The sequence below is a fragment of the Amblyomma americanum genome, chromosome 11 (genome assembly GCF_052857255.1).
Source record: "Amblyomma americanum isolate KBUSLIRL-KWMA chromosome 11, ASM5285725v1, whole genome shotgun sequence".
Classification (NCBI taxonomy): Eukaryota; Metazoa; Arthropoda; class Arachnida; order Ixodida; family Ixodidae; genus Amblyomma; species Amblyomma americanum.
Genome location: NC_135507.1, coordinates 75,396,754 through 75,419,871, shown reverse-complemented (window position 1 = coordinate 75,419,871; position 23,118 = coordinate 75,396,754). Strand labels below are relative to the sequence as shown.

Genomic DNA, 23,118 nt, shown 5'->3' with positions numbered 1-23,118 from the left:
ACACATTGATGATTACAGGCTGAGAGAACTATGCACTATCAGGCCAGAATGGAATGCAAACAGCGCCCATGGGAAAAAAAAAAAAATTTTCCAGTGTACTTTCAGCTACTGTGTACAGTTAGTGTAACTAAAGTCTTTGCCTAAAGGGTCTAGCAAAGTGTATATGCATAAATTGATTTCAAAGGAGGATCTGACCACAAAGTAGAAAAATATAGCACATGCATGCTCAAGTTTAAACTTGATCTGATTGTGCAAGTGTTTAAAAGTTGCAAAGTATAGTTTAGCCAATTTCAAAATAATCTCTTAAAACTCTCTGCACCTGTGTGCACGCATTTCGCCATGAAAATAGTGAGCAGAGGTTTTCCTATGTAATGGGCCAGGCCAGTGGATAGCGGCAGAGCTTAGCAAGCAATACATCTCAGAGGGTGCTGTCTGAAAGCGCAGCATCGCCACACCCATTCTAAGAAACTCTTCAATGATTGTGTACCCACTGTGCCCCAATCAGCTTCCAGATGCAAGTACAGCGGTTGACAGAAGCAGGCTTCCCCAAGTCGCTCCTGGCAACTTTAGCGGAAAAAACTGCTGAAAGAACTCAGCCAAAAGCATCGCAATAAGTAACAGCGGTTTTTCCGTATGTATACAAGACCAGCTACAGAATCAAGAAGATCACTGGGAAATTGGGAGTTCGTGAAGCTTTAGCTTTTTCAACGGGCAACAGATTAGGAGGTCTCTACAAAGAAGTCAGCCAAGTCTATCAGCTAAAAGGCACGTGCACAATAAAGCACAGACTATGATTCATGAATCTATGTATGACCATGGTCGTCTACGAGGTACCACTATCATGTGGAGTGTCCTACGTTGAAGAAACAGGAAGACGCGTCAACGAGTACCTGCGGGAACAATCCAGACCGTTCAAGACAGGCAGAGGCAGTATTTTGCCTGTTCACTGTGGAGAGCGCTCTTGCCTGCTAGCCCTGGACACGACGAAGACTTTAAGAAGCTATCCCTGCAAACTCACAACAAAAGATACATGAACCCTACCTCACTTGAAATGGTGGCACCACATGTGTCAGAAGCCCATCCATTGACCTGCTTACAAAAAACACAACCTATCTGAAGAAGTACGTTAAAACAGATGCTTGGGCGAGTTGGTAACTCATTATAACCAGAACAGCGCGCACTAAGACACAGACACGAAGGAAGACACAACACATACGAGCGCTGACCGAGACGGTGTTCACTGGGGCCTTGCAACGCAGTAGCGCATCAACTCCTTCAGACACGCCCCTATCTGATTCTGCCGCCGGTGCCAACCTGGACACCTGCCTCACCAGGCTCAGAAGTTCTGCGGGCGACCTTTTGGGTTCCGTGGCGTACTTCGGCCCCTGGGAGAGAACACGACGCACTTCCGTAGGCAGCGACACGTTCCCTGCGGTGTGGATGACATTCTCTGTCGTGTGCTTCTTTCTGGCCGGTGGTGCGCGTAGCTGGAAAAGGGTTTGGTGCCACAGGAAGTCAGCTGTTGCGTTCGCTAAATCCGAAAACTCTTTCCATTTCTTCTTTCTATGTGGTGAGGCTTCGGTTCTTTGCAGCAGAAGAAAAAGACTGCGCCTGTAAAACCGAGCTTGTCTATTCCATTCAGCCTTCAGGATGTGGCAAATTCTTGAGCAATGGCCTTGCGAAGGCAGGAATCCTCCAAACAGCTGCAGAACGTACGTTGGAACACGTTTTTCTTTGACGAGAAGCGCTCGTGTGTGTCGTGTCTCCCTTCGTGTCCGTGTCTTAGTGCGCGCTGTTCTGGTTATAATGAGTTACCAACTCGCCCAAGCATCTGTTTTAACGAATTTCATTTCTAGTACATCGGGCCCTATTCACTGTATGTCCGTCCATCCATGTATTCTCGTCACCTACATTGCTGTCGCTGTATGCAACGCACGATCATTGGCTTTTCTCGTCAAAGAAAAACGTGTTCCAACGTACGTTCTGCAGCTGTTTGGAGGATTCCTGCCTTCGCAAGGCCATTGCTCAAGAATTTGCCACATCCTGAAGGCTGAATGGAATAGACAAGCTCGGTTTTACAGGCGCAGTCTTTTTCTTCTGCTGCAAAGAACCGAAGCCCCACCACATAGAAAGAAGAAATGGAAAGAGTTTTCGGATTTAGTGAACGCAACGGCTGACTTCCTGTGGCACCAAACCCTTTTCCAGCTACGTGCATCACTGGCCAGAAAGAAGCACATGACAGAGAATGTCATCCACACTGCAGGGAACGTGTCGCTGCCTACGGAAGTGCGTCGTGTTCTCTCCCAGGGGCCGAAGTACGCCACGGAACCCAGAAGGTCGCCCGCAGAACTTCTGAGCCTGGTGAGGCAGGTGTCCAGGTTGGCACCGGCGGCAGAATCAGATAGGTGCGTGTCTGAAGGAGTTGATGCGCTACTGCGTTGCAAGGCCCCAGTGAACACCGTCTCGGTCAGCGCTCGTGTGTGTCGTGTCTCCCTTCATGTCCGTGTCTTAGTGCGCGCTGTTCTGGTTATACTGAAGAAGTACTCACCTTGCCTCTCATCTAACAGTTTGTGTTAGCACCATCACCTAATCTTTTAGCCACGTTTTTCGTTAAACTTTCTACCACATTTTTAGACCGTGAGATTCAGGATTCAGCCTCCATCATTTGCCCCATGCCTTTTTTACACCTGTCACTCATCTCGCAATCTAAAACCATTGCACCTTGTTGAATTTTATCACTTTTATGAATTTTACAGCTTTTATTTGGCCCTTTACACCGCCCTTGATGTTGACTCAGCTGATTACCTCAAGTATACATATTGTGTGTGCACCTTCAAATAAACTCCAGTTGTTAGTCAGCGCCTGTGTCGTTCACCTTTATTGTGTTATGTCTGCGCTCTTTTTTCATCTCGAACCAACTAGCCTGCAACAATACCCACCTGAAATTGAGGCAGAGGCAGGGGTATGTCAACTCTCACTGCAGAGCACCTACAGTGAACTATTTCAAATGCATATTTCACACAAATATATACGCACTAGCACGGAAAGTATAAAGGAGGCCGTGACTCTAGGCTATGATCTATGGCTTCTTCTGGCAGGGGGGAGGGGATTATGGCCCCAATTTCTCCACAAATGGATGCAATGGATGGATGGATGGAAGATTTTTCTTTATATTTCTTTAACGGTCTTATAAGTCGGTCTATACTTTCGCCATTTACTTCAAATACATTTTAAATCCTACACTTATAACCTTATTTCACCTCTCTGCTTTTGAGCCACCAATCTTCCAATCGCTTTTTGCTAATTTCTACGGCATATTTTTTTACATTACTATTGTTATCTCTAAAACCTAGCGGCTCAGTGAAAGTGACTGCACCTGCATCGACATCAGGATGGATACCATCGCATTTTAGGATGAGGTGTTCCATTGTTTCTACAGATTTACCACACACAGCACATGTGTCATCTTCTTCCTTAAATTTTTTTCTGTAGCTGCGCATTCTAAGACACCCTGACCTAGCTTCAAAGAGTAGCGCACTGCCTCTTGAGTTGTCATAAAATGCTTCCTTCTTGATCTGCCTTTTCTAGTATCGATATAGTTCTACACTCTGCTTCCTTTCCATTAAATTTATCCAATTTATACCTTCCGCGTTTTTAACCTGCCCTTTAATGCTCTGTCTTTCTCCGTCCTCGTGCCTGGCAAACTTACTGGTCAGCTTTCTAGTTCGTTTCCGCCACTGTCAGTAAACACTCTTTCTGTACAGGTATTTTAATACCTTAGCTGCCCACCTGTTATCGTCCAGTTTCCTCAGGCATCCTTCGTATAGTATTTTACTCTGAGCTTCCCGTGCTTCGAACGCTGCCCAGCCCATATTCCCCTGTACGGCCTCGTTTGTGGTTTTCCCGTGGGCACCTAGTGCTAATCATCCAATGGCTCTCTGATTTACTTCTAATCCCGACTGAACTTCTGCCCTTAAGCACAGAACTGCATTTCCGAAAGTAAGCCTTGGCACCATTATTCCTTTCTAAATGCCTCTCAGTACTTCATATTTGTTATACCTCTTCAGCAGCCTTTAAAATCCGAGATCTAAACCAACGCGTCATCAGTGCGACACATGCGAATCGCCTCAAGTTGACACCAGCCCAGTATTCGCCAAATAAGCGAGGTGAAAGCCAAGATTTAGATGGGGACGGCACTAGACAAAGCATGCAGATAGCTCGCTGGAAACGTCCTCTCCTGCATTTGTCCAACGGGTGCCACAGGTTATGGCAGGAATGGCACCTGATCTATTTCATGCATTGTTGGAAGATGAAGCACGCAATGCTGCCGCACTGGTAACCCATGTGGGAGCTCCTTTGTAAATATCGTAATATGTTTATGTCATCCAGTTTGGACTAAAGAGTGAGGCTTGGGTGTTGGGCTTCATGCTTTTATCTGTGTGACTGCTTAGTTTATCTTTATCTGTGATGCGCCTAGTTGTGACTGCCAGAGTGTGTTGTGCGAAAATGTAATGCAGTGAACGAGTGCTTTCGGACCCATCGTACTGCTGCGAGGCTACTCAAAGTGGCTTCAGTATATGGGCCTAAAATGTTCAGAGAACATTTTTTCGGAGGGCTAGCGAGTGTACAAGTGTTTAAAAGTTGCAAAGTATAGTTTAGCCAATTTCAAAATAATCTCTTCAACCTCTCTGCACCTGTGTGCAAATCTGCACAGCGCGCTGTGCATTCTCAGAAGGCCGCTATCTCCAGCGACATCTTCCCTTTGAGGGGACCCGCGTGCTTGAACAAAAAACTGTGTGATGCTAGGAGTCTCTGGTGGGTCGGGGCCCAAGGCTCATTATAGGTCTGAAGGTTGGCAGCCTGGCCCTCATCTTTAAGAATTCAACTGGTCATGCACCCCCCCCCCCCCCCCCCCCCCACCCTCGCCTCCGGCAAGAATGACAATGACGCCAGCTAGAGAAGAGAGGCCCGGGCCAGTGAGAAAATGCAGGGGAAGAAGGGGAATGCAGCACTCGCCGGCGCTGAGAGGAGGCCAAGGGAGATGCTTTAGCTTGGACAGAAGGATCGCTCGAATGGACGGGAAAGAAAGGAGAAAAGCCTGTCAGTGGGCGGTGAGGAGGAAGGCCCGAGACAACACAGCTGGCAGGCGGTCCTCCGGAGGCCCGAAGCGCCCAGGCCATCGGGGGAGAAGCTGTGCCTTAGCGAACGAAGGTCAACTCCGCAGTCCCTCCGTCACTCCTGACGAAGACTCCGGCGCCAACGCAGAAGTATATGTAAGCCTGGGCACCCCAGCCTCTGCATCATGTACTCGTTAACATCTAATATTGTTGCATATATTTGTTATTGTTCTAATCGTTCTGAGTCAAACGGTCTCTCTCTGCCTTTCCGTCCCGCGTGGACCCGCGCAATATGCGAGGTCGTCAGAGCAATTACTTTGCTTTGCATATATAAACGTAGCGCCAATTTGTCTTTCACCGTGCAGGTTCCGCGCGTTGACGCAGCAAGTGTGCGATATCGCACTGGGGTGTTTGAATTACCCGCGCGAGGTCATGTGGTTGTGACGCCATGACACCTGCGATTAGGCCTTTTTCGGCCACGCTGCCGGTTGGTGGAGTTTGCTACTGGAGGAAGGATCAAAAGGAAAGCGTGCGGGCCAGCCCATTGGCTCGAGCTGAACCACAATGGAGACTGCTGCCTGCTCGGTGGCGCCTTGCTGTTAGAAGAAACGTTTTTTGTTACAAGAGGTACGAGTTCACCGGGTAGCATACGAGATGCTCGCCATGCCGGCGAGACGCGCGAACTTCAACCTGTGGCTCTATGTGAAAGGGAGAATCCCCAAGATGGTCATCGTAGCACTCTTCGCCGTCATCTGCTACTACTACTACGACATGTGGCAGCGCTGGCACCGGTCTCCGGCGTGGCTCTTCTGGCGAGAACGCACCGGGGACGAACCCTATCCGCGCATCCTGCTATGGGACCGCTCCATTAGGCCCCTCCCGCTCCTCGACCCGGACTCCGCGATGCCCCTCCCGCTCCTCGACCCGGACTCCCCTATCGCGGAAAAATATCGGTCGTCGAAACTCGTCCACTGCGAGGGCGGCTACTCTGGCTCCTTCCCGTGCGAAGTCACGGACAGGCGCAGCCAGCGCATGCGTAGTGACGCCATTGTTTTCGAAACGGATAGGGTGGCTGCTCTGGGCGTTCCGCCCAGTGGCGCTCGGTTTCAGCTGTGGGCCCTGTGGACTCAGACCCACCTGGCGCCAGCGAACTTGGATGCCATCTCGCGGAAAGAGCTCACAAACGACACCTCCTTCCACGTGATCGGGCCTCCCATTGAATGGACTGCGGGCCGCAGCGGGGACGCGGACATCGTGGTTATGTTGCCTAGCCCCCGTATCCAGGTCCCGTACTGGCGCTGCGCTCTTCCCGGAGACGAGCCGCCCGCCGCACAGTCTCAAAAGCACGAGCCCCGCGAGAGGCTTGGTATCGGCTGGATCGTGGGCGAGCGCGAGGAGCACGGCTACGCGGACGTGCTTGCGTTGCGGCCGAACAGCGCTACTGGCTTTCACGGAAACCTCGCAGTGCATCTCGTTCGCCGCTGCGGACTTGGTCTATGCGGGGACCGAGCCACGTGCATCGGCTACGTCGCCAGACACTTCAAATTCATCGTGGTCACCTTGACACCAGACTGCTTCCACAGCGCTTATGAAGTCATCTACAACACGTTCAAGTACGACCTCGTCCCCATCGTGCTCGCCCCGCCCGGCACAACGCTGAACGTCCCAGGTCATTCGGTGGTAAGCACCGAGTTCTGGCAAGGGCCCGGCCAACTGGCCGCTCACGTGAACCACCTCCTGAAGAACCCCGATTCCTACAACACTTACTTCCTTTGGAAGCGGACGTGTACCCTGGTCCCCAACGAGGACAGCTTCTGTTCGCTTTGCCGCGCTCTCTGGGAAACGCCTTCTTTGCCAGAAGGCATGTATTGAGATGTTCATGACTGGTGAATCAAGGGCTTCTTTGATCTGCCACAACAAGGATCATAGCAATGGCAACTTGTTGCAGTTGGTTTTTGAGCTGAATACTCAAGGCTCTGCCAGAGTCACCTCTAATTGTGCTCACCTCACACGGCATCATGGACTGCTGCGCAAATTATATACGTGTTGGCTTAAGACAGAAGTTGTGGACTATGCTCTCAAGCGCAGAAACTGTGCTGGAGAGTGTGTTTAGATTTGTTTGGAACGTTGGTCGCACCTGATTACTCAAGCAATGCTGTAACGGCGGCTAGTTGGTTTGTTATCTTCAAGTTGGCGCACTATACTTTGGCACAAGGACTAATTACAAAAAGCAGGACAAGACATCCAGTTTTCTGTACTTAAATTTTTTCCTGAAAGTTTTATCCCATATAATGAATGCAACTTCCAGATTTTGATATATTTTTTTGGGAAAAAGGAAGTGCGCTCTTTATGTGACTAAATATGGTACAAGTCGTACCATTGTATAATACCCCTGTCACACGGACACTGTAAAGGTACTTTGAACTAATGCTCCATTACTCTAAGGACGAACGCGCGCTGCCACACGGACGCGCCAAAGGACACCTAGCTCAAAGGAGCTTCGAAACAAGGCAGCTCGAGTTCGTCCTTTGAGGCTTCAAGGGAGTACTCTCTCTCCCAGCGAGTTAACAGCATAAATAAATTGAGAAAAGAAACGTTCAATTTTAATTTTATAAATTCACTTCATAAGATTAGTGGTGTTTTAAAATATAAGATCATTTGTTTTGTGGCAGTTCACCACGCCATACTCTCGTTCCAGATATACGTGCGTCACGGTAGACACGGTAAATATGCCGCCATGTCGGCCATGTTGTTTGTTGCTTTAACATAATACGGTTATAAATCTAGTTTACTAAAAAAATGTGACATTTCTGTATTTACATGTGCAGTGAGGTTTGCAATTTTAATAACGCTTTTCGCCGATGAGGGCGCTAAAAACTTCTTGTGAAGGTCGTTCCGCGACCGTGTAGCACGGACGAACTCCCTTGAAGTAGTGCTCCTTTGGGAGCATAAGGGAGCATTAAGTGCCTTTAGAGTGCCCGTGTGACAGGGGTATAAGACATGCCAATGAAAAATGAACAAGTTTGAATTATGTGCCGGAAAATATGAGAAATGAATGAATGGTTGAATGAAACAGCTCATCTCGCAGCATGCACTAAATGCCAGCTGCTTAGTTTCCAATGCTGCTGCAATACTTTTAATAGAGCTCATGCAGCTGTGCTCATTTATGGTCCAACCAACTTAGTGCAAGGCCTGTGCTGTGGTGACATTGCCTTAGCACCACCACTTGGAACTCTTTGTAGCATTGTAGCATGACATTGGTGAACCTGTACAGAGGTTCAGTTTGCTCAAAGAAGCTAATGTTTATTTCATTTTTCCACTAAACCGGAATATTTCGTATAGATGGTTTTCTTCCAAAGGAAAATTATTTAGACGAAAGAACCTTTCATTCGTACTGGATGACTTCTGATTATGTGTTCCTTTTTATATCCAAACTTACTTAATCATTGACTATACATATACATTTGTTCTCCCGCATTTTATTATATTTTTGGCCTGCATGTGTGTGATAGTTTTTATATATGTATCGACTATTTGTATAGATTTGCATTCCAGTGTGATAATTCTGTTGCTTTTTTTGTTATGATTTCTGGTGTGTAAACTGTTACTCGCCTATTCTATGCATCTCTTCTGCACCTCAGATTAGTATTTTGTTTGTATGAAATGTTTTTTTGCAGTGCTGTGTCACTGTCAAGTAGGCGATCAGTAGACGCTGTCAAGCCTAATTTTGATGCTTTTGGTCCACTGTGTGCAACATCACTATCTGTAGATGTTGATGTTGAAAATAAATTGGATTGGATATTGCTTTTTTCTGTATGTTCTGGTTGTTGCTGAGGTATGTGCTTCAGTTCCAGTGAACTTCCTTCTTGAAACCTATGCAGGATGTTCCAAAGACTTAACACAATTTTTAAAAATGGGCATTTTGAGTTGGAAAAGTTCTTTTTTCAGCATAGCATTGTCAGCGGTGAAGTACACCAGAATACAGCTAAGACGAGCTAACTAGCAGGCTGATTAACTAATGTTGAATAAACTTTTTACTGTTAGGCTCCTTATATATTGAAACGCCCACCATAATATCGATATCAGTTTTTAGAATTTCGAAAACGCGTCGACGGTGTGGCCCAACAAATTTTGGCTATTTCGATGAGTTGCGTGCACTGGAGAAGTTGCTTTGCCTGTAAGTGTCTCAAAAGCGCACATACAATTTGGTGTGATGTAGCTAGAATTTGTTGGGTCACAGCGCCAAGTGTAATAGTGTTTTATAAATTCTAAAAACTGACATGGATATTATTCATGGTGGGTTACACGCCTCTAAATCATTAAGGAGTAATAGTTATAAAGTTAACTATTCAATATTAGTTAACCAGTGGCTTGTTAGCACGTCGGCTGTATTCATATGTGCCACACCGCTGACAATGCTATGACGAAAAAAGTGCTTTTCTAACTCAAAAAGCCTGTTTTTAATAGTTGTGGAAAGTTTTAGGTGAAACGCCTGAATAATACCACTCATGAATATTTTGTGCTTATAATGAGACTAATTATGCCAAGACGTCAGCAATACATTCACATGATGGCCTATTGCAGGATCGGTCGAAAGAAGAGCAGAGATCAAAGCCAACGAAGGAAGCCAATAAGATTCCCAGAGCGCAGATGGTCACGGTCAGCGTGAGGCAACGGTCACTTAACCTGCACACTGGCTCTAACACGTATGGGCTTTCTTGGAATGTGAACACACAGCCTGCTGGGGTCAAGCAAGAGCTGAGGATCAACTTTGAAAGGTTTGTACTTCGTCTCGTGATTCGATATCTCCATAGGGGAAGAGATATCAGGAAGTTTGATGGAATAGGGTTGCTAACGTGTGACACGAATAATTGAAGAGCATTAGGAGAGGCCTTCACCCTGTACTAGATGCAATCTGGCTGATAAAGAGAATGATACCAACTTTTTTTTTTTTTCACGGCATTCTGATTTTTTTATTTTCTTTATTGTATTCAGTTATGCGTGAGCCTGAGAAGGGTTTGTACTAAATGTAAATGAACAAAATAGATACCTTTCCGTGGCCTTTTGTCTGAAGAAGAAGCGAAGCGACAACACTGAGTGACTTCCCACGGTTGTTTATTGTTTTTTTTTTCCCTCTGTGTTACCTCGAAATCTATTCTAGTCGCTCTAAAGCTGTGGCGTCTTGGTGCTGAGAACAAGGTTGCAACTTGAATACTTTACCTCGGCAACTTTTTCATGGAGTATAAATGTAAAGGTGGACATGAGCTGAGATTTTTGGCATATATTTCTTCAGGCAGCCAGAGTTCATAAAGACCCTCCCAGTGTGTTATCTCTGAGAGCCCATGTTGTAGCTTTGGGACATAAGTTTCATGAGCACGCATGTGTGTTATGGCTTGGACGCTTTACACCATATGTGCGGCCTATTGTTTTGTGACATCATCACCTCCCACGTTCACTCTCTACCTCCTACTTCCCTTTTCGTGATCCCCATTGGGGAGTAGGATGTCATAGACACATTGCTCCAGCTGTCTTTTCACTCTTTCCCCGCATTAAATTCATCTCTTTCCGTTTGGGGTGTGAAAAAAAGAAACAAGTTAATGACAAATAGAAACTAAATCTGGATCTTTGTGAGAAAGTTATAGTAAAAAATATCAGGGAATGTAATTGATAGCTCTTGCCTTAGTTTGAAATGTGTGCCACAGTATATGGGACTTGCGATTGGTATAGATAAAAGAAGAAACAATAGTACTTTCAGTTCATTAGGATTTCTGCTTCATTGATTACACTTAGATAGGTAGATAAGTAACACCTTTGTTTATGTCAGTTAATATACAGAAAGAATCAGGCCTACCAAAGCATCAAAGGGCTTGAGTGGCAGCACTGTTTATGTATATATATTTTTTTTGCATGCTAAGTTAGTGACTTTTTTAGAAGTACACTTCTGTTTGCCTTGTAAGGTAGAAGATTTCGTGCCAATGTGTGTCAGAACAAGAGTTGCCATCACTATGTCACAGGTGTTCAGTGGCAGTTTAAAGAACTCCATTGGTTCCTTTTTTTCTTTAGTTCATTCTTCATCAAGTTGCAGGTCATTTTTTGTTCATGTTTGCTAAACACTGCACTCCAAATTCAAGCTACGGCTGTAGCTTTTTGCTTACTACGAGGTCTTCATTGGCATAGACGAGGCTTGCTTCACCTCTTTTTGGATACAAGTTTAGTCTGCAGTAGAGCGCTGCCGCCCACATTCAGGACCAACGCACACAATTTCTTCACAAGAAAAAATTATAACCTGCAGAATTTGATGCTTCTGGCTTGTTCGATATAGTCAAGCATTAAAAGGCTGATTTCATTTATCGTTTCGATTGGAGAACAGTAATACAGGGCGCCACGGACCATTGCCCATTGTTACCTTCTGCTGTTTTCTTTTTTTTTTATGTTGTATTCTGCTATAATACCTACAATGGTCTGGCACATCAGCCTCCTCACTTGCCCCTTCATGGCCTGCTTCAGTGTAAAGATTTCAATGTACCATGTGACATGACAAATGGTTCAATGAAACGGTAACATGAAAAACCTTTTTAGCTAATATATTTATTTACGTGTTCTTTTATGCAAGAAAAAGTAGAGAATATGAGGATGTGATATTGAAAAAAAAAAAAAGAGCACTAATAAAGAAATAACACATGGAAAATGTTTTGTAGCTTGTACGAATTACTGGATTCACTATGAATTAACTCTGAATAACTGGATTAAATAGCGAGAAATGAAAGCAATAGCTTATCACATTAACTAACAGACAGTGTCGTAAATTTGTGACATACTTTTACTTATTGCTACATCGAGTTTGCACGTAAAGTTTGATGTCAACGGTATCTCGGGAGGCAGCGTTTTGCTACGAAAATGTCGTCTCTTTGAGCGAGCAAATGTGTGACTTCCAGCCAGCGTCAAGCATTTCCTCGTCTCTTATTTTCTGGAAAGTTTTGCTGGAAAAATAGAAAGACATTTGTTAGATAAAAAAGTGTTTACTGTCAAAGGGCCTTCGTGTTGTTTTGGTCTTTCCCACAAGTCGGACTTGGTACACAAAATGGACCAAACGGTAATGTTGCTGATTTCTCAGATTTGGTGGTGCTCTTTAAAGTGTGCGCACATTAGCGAGCATAATGGGAAGGTAATGGTATTTTTCTCTGATTCATTCATAACTTGGGCAGTGAAGAATTAAAATGCATATATATCAGTACGAACCATGCGAAATTGATGGGCAAGTAAGCATGTTTCTGTCAGCACCTGCAACATTTCAGACACAAAGGCTCAAATGGCGAGAGCAGCGTCACTGTCATGGTCTCCCCTTACTTTCTATGTTGTAATTGCACCCACTTTCAGCACTGTACCTGGCACAGTTCACACCTCCTGCACACCATGAGTGACACCTCTGACGCTTATGGTTATGTTTCGCTCGTGAACACTTAGCAAGTTCAATACTAAAGCTTAAATTCCCCATAGACATGTAATGTGAAGCTGAAGCTCTACACTAATTCCTTCTTTTTTTCCTAAAGGGGCCCTGGCAGCAGTGTGACTTGGCTGAGAGAATTTTTGACGGATGAGTTCTTCACTGAAGGTGATTCTGGTGGATGGGTGCATTTCCTCTTCCACTGGAAAGCACCTACAACTATTGGCAAGCAAAAGGTGGGTGCTAGTGACAATTATTTGCGCTGGCCTCGCCACCTGTGTACAATTAGTCAAGATTGTACTAGAATTGCTGTTTTGATGTCAACGTCGTTCTGTTTGGTTTAACCGTTTACTGGAGATTTAACTCAGCTTTAACCAATACGCCACCAAGAAGCAGGGTTGATAGTTAGAACAAATTTTTTTTTATACACCCCTGGCTTGTTCGTGTCCAAACCTTGCACAAAAGTCACTTTTGCTGTCTCTTTCTTTTCATTCTGTTATGGATGTCAGCACTGCTGATACCAATAGGTTGAACTGGCACCATTAGTAATATTGGTGCCAGTTCATTCAAGATCAATGTGGGACCGGAGTTTGCATTGTCCAGGTGCAAAAAGTCCGGTCCAGTCAGTTAAATATATCACAAGCATCGGCCGCAGAGCAGATAAAACAAGTACTTGTACTAATAGTTAGTGGGCTGCTTGCTGCATCTTTTGCTACCATGTGGCAATGTCATTTGTCGCGGTTGGCTATTTATTTGTTGGTGTAGTGAGGTCTGTGCAAAAGTTGGCTTTAACTAGATGATTTTTTAAATAAGCTGTGCTATATCCAATGCCAAACACATTGTTAATGAAATGAACTAAAAATGTAGATACTAATCTTTGTGTCAGATTAGGATGTGAATGAGCACATGAGGAAACAAAGTTATGAGTCTGGACAAGCCAGTTCCTGTTTACTGATAATTTTTTGCTTTCCTGCATACAGTGAATTGTAGTGCTTTATTCAGTCTCTGTAAGAAGGCAAAGCATGCATGCCATCAAATTCGAAAGATATCTCTTTTTTTTTTTCTGAGAAGAGCGAATAGGAGTGGAGACAGTTTAGATTATATTGTTAGAGGTTTTATTTGAAATATTGACTAGCATGCACTGTGACCAGGAAAAGCTGGTAAAGTTAAACCTCATTGATACAATATGAAATTAAAAACTTTTGTTTTTTTCCAAGCTCAAGCTTTGATGTCATAATATCAGGGGCCGAATTACAGACCAGTCACAATCTCAAAACATTTACAAAATGGTCACAAAGCTTTGATTCTATTGGTCCGACCGACGGGCATATCGACCAATAGGAGCGGGGCTAATCGATTCATTTGTGACAGGTTTGTGATTTGATAGTTGCATAATGTGGCCCCAGGTCTATTGAAAAAGGTCTGCTTAATTCAGACACTGCAAAATTGAAACAAATGTTTGGCCCCCTTGAATTTGGAGTATAGACAGTTGACTACTAAAAGTCATGTTCTGTAGTTTTCTTCTCAGTTTTCCTTTTTTTTTTTCTGTCGTCCTTTGCAGAGTGGGTGAGGGAACAAACTTGGGTTGGTGACATCCTAGTTGAAATCCAGAAAAAGAAATGGGCTTGGGCGGGGCATGAAATGCGAAGGCAAGATAACCGCTGGTCCTTAAGGGTAACAGAGTGGATTCCAAGAGAAAGCAAGCGTAGCAGGGAACGGCAGATAGTTATAGGTGGGCAGATGAGATTAAGAAGTTTGAGGTCGTACGGAGGGCGCAGCTGGCAAAGGGCGGGGTTAATTGGAGAGACATGGGAGGGGCCTCTGCCCTGCAGTGAGCGTAGTCAGGCTGATGATGATGATGATCCCTTCCTTTTATACATGCAGGTGATGCGCTCTTCGCATGGTCACATTGCAACTCCAAAGACGTCACTCGACCTCAGAACCTACTTCCTCGAGTCTAGGTCTCGACACCTCCTACATGTCAACCTCACCAAACTGGAGAAGGCAACACAGAGGCTGCTGGTAAATAGAGCTTTTCTTTTTTTGTGGTGTCAGTAACGTCTTGCATTGTTACTACTCAGTAACATGAAGGGGTTGCACTTTTAGGTCTAAGCTTAAAAAACCAATAAAGGTGCGCCAAATTTAATTATCGAAATTCGGTTTTAATCATAAAAGGTGAGCATACCTGGTATGCACGCCGCAACTAGCTGGCTATCAAATAGGAATTACACTCAGTGAAAGGGGAAAAGTAACAAAGTGCAGAAGCTGGGGACGTGGTGAGATGGTGTGCCATTGAATTAAGCAGCGCCTTTGTGCATCTTGAGGTTCCGTTCACTACCGTACATGCCTCTGCAGATTGAGAGGCTCCATGTTGACGTCAAATTCCAACTGCTAATGTAGCACTGTTTACTATCATCGTTCGCCTCGAAGATGAAGAAACAAACTTTCTGCTGATCTGAAGATAGCACCGCTCGGTTGCGGAGCCGCAAAGACATCTCAGTTAAAAAAAAATGCCTTTTTTTAAAACTATTTTAAGTACCACTGTGGCTGGTAAAACCATTTTTTCGAGTATTTCCCGGTAGATTCCAGCAATGAAACTTCTAGACAGCGTAAGAAAAAAAGTCATACGAGCGGGTACATTGATTTTAAGAAAACCGTTTTGTTTTCACCATTTTTGCAGTTCTAAAGCTACATCCCTCCTTAAATGTTAAATGTCCCCCTTGAATGGGAGGATAATATCATCCTTTCATTGGCACAGTACCCTAACTTCCAGTGTCGCATCCCAGCTTGTCTGGCAGCTTTTTCTATGCAGATTTGGCTCAGAAACAGCTCAAAATGCAACCGTAAAGGTAACACATTTCAAGGGGAGGCAGTAGATGATTTGGTTACCCTTAATGCTTGGTGTTGTAAATAAAGCAAGAGAAAACTTATGTTGAGCTAGGGATTAAAACTGCTTTTTTCCATGTTCAGAAAGATAGTGCTAATGCATTTCACCACAGACCCTATGGAAGTGAGCACTCTTAATTATACTCATTCGTTCTCATAAAATTTCTCTGATTTGCCACCATGTGACACTACCTAACCTGCTTAACTTGCTTAACTGGAAGCCATTTGGCTTTATTGTTGACAGAACAGAATCGCGGAGAAGGGGGTAGAGGGTGGCTGATTCTCCCCAGGTGAAAAATTTTTCGCAGGAAAACCAAGGTGAACCCCAAGCCCCCTTTTCTTTTTACTGAAAGATGCCAAAGAAGTCTGTGGTGCAAATAGGACCATCCTTTCCATCTCCCAACCAATCACACTGTCCAAAAAAAAATTGGCGGTCTGGTTAAACCTGGAGTGACGCGATAGTTACAGCTGGCCGAATGGAACTTGGTCACGTGACCAACCACGTGATCAGGCACGGCGCCGCGCCGCCGGCAGCTGCTCCGCACCATGTGACCATGGTCACCACCACGGTCACGTGAACCACGTGACCAGCCACAGGGTGGCGGCGCCGCCATGCTGAGGGCTCGAAATGTTACCGTAATGTAGTCACAAAAATTCCCACAAATGCAGCTGGCCTGCATTTTACTTTGTGGCCATCCTTAGAGGGGCTTGCTATTTGCCTCCTGCAAAAGTTTATAAATTTGTGTTTCATTAGCTTGGAAGTTTGGTTATATTAACTGGAATAAGTGCATTATATACTTCCGTTATGCACACCGGGATCCAGTGTTCAGCATACTGCCATGGCCTTTCTCTGTCCCCTCAGGCATTCGCCAACTACACTCAGGAGCACTGGATGCACATGAAAGGTGATGTGACGAAGCGCAGCGCCCACTACAACCTCACGGTGTCTCATCACTCGTGGGCACTCAAGTTCGACGAAGAGCGCCGGAAGAGCACCACACAGGTCAACGGACAGCTCCTGCTGCTGAGTGAGAAGATGCTGAGACGCCAGTCCGACTGGGGGTTCTTTGTGAGTGCACCCGTTTGGCATCCGCAAAAGGACGATGAGAGAGAAAGCTCTCTGATGAGGAGCGGAGGTTTTGTTGATACTCGTGATGTGGCACTCTGCTCAGGGGAGGAGGTTAGGGAGAGGAAGGTCCTAACAAAGGGAAAGGTAGGACACTGAAAATATATAAAATGCATCTGACTACTTCAGTTAGGTAATTTGGCTAGCATTGACTCAAATGTTGCAGCTTGACTAAGGTTGATGTGCAAAAGAAAGTTTGAAGGTTGAGTCGTATAAGAAAATGATTCTCAAACCGATTTCATTCCGTTTTTTCAGTGCACGTTAAAGATCCCCAGGTGGTCAAAATTATTCCGGAGCCTTCCACTAGAGCCTTCCACTACGGCACCTCTTTCTTCCTTTCTTCTCTCGCTCCCTCCTTTATCCCTTCCCTTAAGGTTCAAGGTGTTGGCCCATATATGAGACAGATACTGTGCCATTTCCTTTCCCCAAAAGCCAATTATTTCATTTTTTAGTTTTGCACCCTCTGCCATTGGACGAGTTGAGTTGAGTTGAGTGGTCGTAAACTACCGATGGGATTAGCCTTGCAGTTGCTGCCGGCAATTGCTCCACCGTAGCGACACTTAAATAGAAATCACAGAAACACTGTCCGCAAAAACCCAAATAGACACTCCTGAGGTCACCATGTGGAGGCCAAATCCGTATCCTGCAGGTAAAGTAGAAGAAGGCGAGAAGCATCCCTTCTACTCGACTGGCTCCCGCGCGGGAAAACAGTGTCCTGAAGAGAACTGTGAGGAACTCCTGCCTTCTTGAGGGATCCGAATAACCCAGCCCGTTGTGCGTTGTACAAAGTACAGCACAAGAGGTAATGTTCTATGTCACCACACACACCACACGTTGAACACCATGGTGACAACGCTAGGCCAGTCTTATACATCCACGCCGGCGTACGAGTTGACGCCATGCTCTGCATTTGGCTTTCATTATTGGCTGAAGCCGAGAGCATGTCGTTGATTCAGCTAACGGCAAAGGGTGGGGAATTTAGAAATCGATTTGAGAACGAATCGTTGTGCATTACACCAACCCTGGCCACCACAATGGCCAGTGGTTGTGCAAACTGCTCTTCCGGTTGTTGTTTTCATCCAGAGCACTTGGTGGCATCCTAGCACCAGCCATCTGTTCGAAGCCAAGCACACAAAGACCAAGTTGTCGTGGTCAGCTAAGCCAGTTCGGGGCAGCAGCTCCAAAAAGGCAGTGGGCACAACGGCTCTGGAGGCTGCGCTGCAGCATCGGGCTGAACGTGGCCAACCTTTTATTCTCCGGCTCACTGGAAACATGACGCTGCTGCCCGCTGGGTGAGTGTTAACTGTTGTCTATTGCTCACACGAGTGCTTGTATTTTCCACTAAAAAGAAACACTGCAGTAAATCGCCTCCTATTTATCTTGGCCACAAAATTTTCAGGACATAGAGAGCTTTGATATCAGCGAAATGATGAAATTTTTAGTACATTGTAAAAATCGAAGCCTTCTACTGTGGAACTTCGTTAATTCGGACTTCTGGCCCCGTCAACATCAAGTGCACTAAAACAACGAGTACCTTTTCATTTGAACCTCACATAATGCAGTGAAAATGTTAGTTTTTTTTTAGTTCACATCGCTGATGATCGGGCTGTATCTAGATTTACTTTGCAACGCAAACCCCACAGTGCAAATTGAGCACTTAGCTATACATGGGTTGCAATGATATCACGGACACCATGATGGGGCCCAAGACATAGGTTCCACAGCGCAGGTACCCACTGATCCTCTGGAAGGTAAGATGATGGGTTATTGATGATGATGATGCAAAAAAAATTGCAGCTTTTGTTTTGCTGACTGTTGGGCATTTCCCAGCTGTGCTACTGCTATCAGGTTTCTTTGTTATCTTATGCTCAAGCTCACCTATTGAAGTTGTATCATTAAAGGGTCCCTGAAAAGGGTGTTTGAGATTGCCTATAATATGCTTTCATTATGCAGAGTGCAGGCCACCGAGTGCTCATGCCGTGTACAGGACCTCAAAAGTGAACCGATCATTTACAATATCATTTTAAAAATTCGCGCTTCCACGCCTCGTGGCGACCTGCAGTGCCGAGTTTTCGCCCGACTCCGCGCGCAACGCGTAACGCAGCGCTCGTTAAGTCAGCAGCAAAGGACTGTCATTGGTTCGCCATTACGTCTCTTCCTGATGTCACGCAGCTGCCGTGGCTGCGGCCGGGAGCTCCGCCCCCTCCCCCACTTCCTCCCATGCACGGTGGCACCCGACGGAGGGACCGAGTAGGTGGGGCCGGCGGAGGAGCGCGGACAATTCAGCTTGCAAAAAAAGTGACGAGTGGAGAGAGAAAGGCGCGAAGACGCATAAATTCAAATTTTAACTCAGCTTCCACAAAACCCATTAAAAAAATTCTTGCTGGCGGATATTTGTAAAGCAGTGTTCTTTACATTCTGTCAAATTTGTTGCAAGAATCATCACACAGGCAGGAAGAGATGGCTGATTTCTGGTTTTGCTAATTAATATGTTTAACTCTGGCCAGTAAGCATGAAGTATATGAGGAGAGGGTAGCTTGGTGCAAAATGTATGACCCTGCAGGCCACCGTACATCATGTCGTGCTCGTATGGTGTGTGTAAACCTACCTGCAAAATTGTGCATCTTTTTGAATGCAGTAATGCTTGTTCTTAGACCTCTTGTAAAACTTTCATAATGGTGGTATCTGTACAAGGTGCATTTTCTGGGGTTTGCTGTAAAGTTTTGTCACTGCAGAGGGTCACAACTGTAAGTTCTACAACATCACCCATTTGTTTTCATGCGATCTAGCTTGTCAGTGTCATGTGACCTAAAACAGTTATGCACTCCATCTGATTGGTCAGAACTTGATCACATGATGCCAGAGTAGGAATGTCATCAAATTTATTGTCACAAGAGACATGCAATTGCCCACAGTTTAAGCATGCAGTTTAAGCATGCAGCCACAAACTGAAAGGTGTGCTCTGCACAGCACTACCTTCAACGTCAGGGTGTGCCTTCAAGCATCAGGAATATTAAAAACTTTCTGTGGTTTCTGCACTCCAGAAACCTCTGTGGACACCTTTATTTGACAACTGGTACTTTGGGACAGGCGGTGGATGCAGCTATATTGTTGTCCCCTCTTAACACTGGAAGAGAGCAAAAAGTTGTGGATTTCATTATATGTCCAGCTTCTTTATTTGTGCAGGTTCGAGATGGATTGGTTACTGGGCTCACCTAACAGTGACATCAGGTGGGAGACATTCTGGAAGTATGTTGATCCAGCAGAGGGAGGCATAGGCAGTGGTAGCCTGCCCAGCGAAGTTGCTTTCCGCTCCACCATCCATCAAGGGGACAGCCCTTTCGGCACGTACAAGCTGCAAGCAAGGACGTCCACAAAGCCCTGCCTGACGTGGGACTTCAGACACAACATCACCTCACAGCCGTGGATGTACTCATCAAACGTTACTTATACTTGCGACCCACTGACATACGAAACCAGCGCGGCCAAGTCGTACGTGACCCTCACGATCTTCTCAGTGTCGCCAGTGTGGGAAGTGCTGAATACCGACTTGAACCGTGAGTCGTGCTTCCATATTTTGTACCATAAGTTCTAAATCTTTTGAGCTATGGCAACTCGAAAGGTCTTAAAAAGGCATTGAGTACCCCGCATGCCTTGGCTTATAGCCATCCCACCTGACAAGCATGTAAAAAGGCCATTCGGATGCATTTTCCATCAGAAAGTGCCCACATTGCATTTATAATGACTAGCTGTATAGTGAGACTGTCTTCTATGAGCTCAAAGTTGTTTGGCTGTTGAGTCGCACTGATAGAGGTGTAGGAATGGAGCAGGCTCCTACCAACTTCTGAAACAGTCAGGTGGTCGGATAGCTGGTTTTCATAAACGATGGAACTTCATCAGGTAAGTTTAGAAGAATTTGTAAGAACACCTGTTGCTGGAAATATTAGTACGGCCAATGCTCATTACAGTGGATTTGAATACAATGGATATTCATATATAACAGACTCTGTCACTAATTTCGTTTGGTCTGCTTACATTTTAAATCCATCATGCTTCGGTTTTAGCTGACCCGGTTATAACTGCCTGTCAGCTATAGCGGGCTGAAGTTTGTGTAAAATTTGGTCCAGGGCAACTTTACAGTACACATTTGTGGCACGTAATGAGCTGTTGACAAGCAAGCCTTCACGGTGGAGCACACTTCCGTATCATGCATGGAGCCCCAACAAGCATAAATGTCACCATGAGCTTGTTTTCATAAATGATGGCACTTCATAAAGCATGCTCTAAATGCATTTTCTTCTAGATCGCGTGAGTCCATTGTAACGAACTTTGACTGTATTTCTGAAACTCTGCGTGTTGTGCAAATGTAAGCAACCATTTTTCTGTGCTATTTTGTTCCTTAGGTGAACCATTACTACATTATTGTTCCACTGATCTCCTTCCGTACTTGAGTTTTGATGTTGTGAATTTCAGTGGGTCACTGCACCTAATTATTTGTTTTTTCTTATACAGTACTAAAACCATCACTGCAGTGTGTTTCTCCTTTTCTGCTATTGTAAGGGATGGCATGGCTGTTGCTAGAAACTAGTCACTTCTTTCAAGAGTGTCTCAAATAAACACTAACAACTATAAACATGAACAATTTGCTGATTGGGCTTCAACCCAATCTAGATAAGCACTGGTATGCCACTTTGAAGGCTAGTACTCCAGGAGGACTTGTTAAATGAAATGCCCCAAATGTCCTGCCCTGGGACATGACAACACTTCCTGCTGATTAATCAAGGCGATGTCAAGGTCAAAGGAAGAGTGTATGCTTATGAGTAAACATCGACTTCCTCTTATGTACTTACTCCTGAGGCGATTGGTGCTTTGATGTCATGAAAGAGCAGGTGCAAAAAGTAAAACATGCAAGAAAGGCAAAACCGGAATTGTGTGTCTTCTCTTCTCTCTTTTTTGTGTCTATTTATCATTCACTCTTTCGTAGAACTCACAAGAGGTTTGTCCCTAAAATTGTTCTGTATAGGTTCTGCATATGGGGTACTCTACATTTATACTGTAAATAGATTCTCCTTCAAATATCTCATATTTTTATCTTAAAGTCTGTGGGTTGTTTTGAAACATGTTGCAACTATACTGTTTTCAGAGCGGCCATTGTTCACAGTGATGTTCATGCTTATTCTGGACATGGTTCTGAATTAAAATTGGTAATAATAGACTGGAACTCTGAAATGCAAGTGTGGGAGTAAATTAACAGACCATTTGTTTGTTCTTGTTTCTTTTTTGGTTATATCGGCAGCTGCATACATGGCACAAAGTGAATTTCTTCTCATCAGGGCTGTTTTTCTTCTAAAACCTATTTTTTCATGTCAGTGTCTCCTTAGATTTAAAAAAAAAACATCTGTTTGAGACACTAATGTCTTTTTATATGAGCTCAAAACTGTTGTAAAATGGCGAAGGCGGAGGCTCGTGTATGAGCTGAATTTGCAAAGTATAATTTTCTTTTGTCGTAATAAGTAGAGAACCTGTAGTGACTAGTAGGGAGCTGGTAATTGATGATGGTTATTCCTGTTTCTGTTCTTGCATCTTGATAGAGACCTTTGAGCTGGGTCCAGTTGGCTACGAATCCATGAACCTGAGTTCATCTCTCGGTAAAGTTGCTGTGATAGGCCGATGGGATGCACATTCCTTTACAAAGCAGGCAATGTTCGCTGACAAGGTAAGTGTCGTGACTTGTATATCTTTGCGTGTTCTTATGGATGCATCTATTTGCCTTTTTATTTGTTTGCTTGGGAACTAAGAATGAACTAACCGATGGTCACCTTTTGTGTCTGCCACATTCCCCATCGTAAGTGCCAACTTGTGATGAAAGTATGTGTGAGAGTAGCTCATTTCACCATTATGCAGTAGCATTGAAGTGCGGTACGAGTTTTTAGGCAGTTATACTCTGCATGAATGCTTATATAAATTCACTTTAAAACATTCAAAGAGACAGTGGCATCAGTCGTTCAGCGACGAGGAAATGGGTATAGGCAGAATATGTAGTGTGAAGGAAAAATAACCGACTGTATTTTAAAGTAACGGAGTGGATTTCAAGAGAAAGTTGAGAGTCGGGTGGGTGTTTGAGTTTACGAAGTTTGCGGGAATAAGATGGCTGTGGCACCGAAAAGCAACACATTTGATTCATGGTGCTTCGTGAAGCGAATCATCATTATTCCTGCTCATGACATCCACCTGCAAAAAAATTTTGTTTAGTGGTGATGTTAACACAAAGAAGATGTTTAAATAATAACTGTTCATTACACGCTATAGCAGTTGGAACTAGAGGTAGTGATCTAGCCTTAAAGATAGGTTGCATGGGTTGTAAAGACACTGACTGGCTCAAGTTGTAATTTGGTTGTAGCGCAGTAGTGCATTAAATTGAAATTATGAAGCTTTATACAAAGAGCCCGCTTGTGAGGACACTCAGGCCAATGCTTTAATTGTGTGTCTGAACCCACTTCCTCCTCTAACAAAAACAGTGCCCCATGATTCACAGTGTTAAAAAC

At 44.7% G+C, this 23,118-nt stretch overlaps 2 protein-coding genes across 2 annotated transcripts in view; both read left to right on the top strand.

The window, feature by feature from the left end:
* Positions 1-23,118, top strand: part of LOC144111094 (uncharacterized) — a 90,007-nt gene that overhangs the window by 39,118 nt on the left and 27,771 nt on the right. Inside the window, exons 21-27 of the mRNA XM_077644234.1 lie at positions 9,702-9,895; positions 12,668-12,797; positions 14,446-14,583; positions 16,310-16,516; positions 17,657-17,865; positions 19,760-20,130; positions 22,165-22,289. Of these exons, the coding sequence (XP_077500360.1) occupies positions 9,702-9,895; positions 12,668-12,797; positions 14,446-14,583; positions 16,310-16,516; positions 17,657-17,865; positions 19,760-20,130; positions 22,165-22,289 (1,374 nt within the window). The remainder of the gene's footprint in view (positions 1-9,701; positions 9,896-12,667; positions 12,798-14,445; positions 14,584-16,309; positions 16,517-17,656; positions 17,866-19,759; positions 20,131-22,164; positions 22,290-23,118) is intronic.
* On the top strand, positions 5,566-8,876 carry LOC144111097 (alpha-(1,3)-fucosyltransferase 4-like). Its single transcript, XM_077644237.1, has 2 exons — positions 5,566-7,498; positions 8,116-8,876. The coding sequence occupies exon 1, from the start codon at positions 5,772-5,774 to the stop codon at positions 6,987-6,989; it is 1,218 nt and encodes a 405-aa protein (XP_077500363.1). The 5' UTR covers positions 5,566-5,771; the 3' UTR covers positions 6,990-7,498; positions 8,116-8,876.

Bases quoted from the DNA above. Each gene is read 5' to 3' on its own strand.
- LOC144111097 (XM_077644237.1), top strand. From the start codon at position 5,772: ATGCTCGCCATGCCGGCGAGACGCGCGAACTTCAACCTGTGGCTCTAT.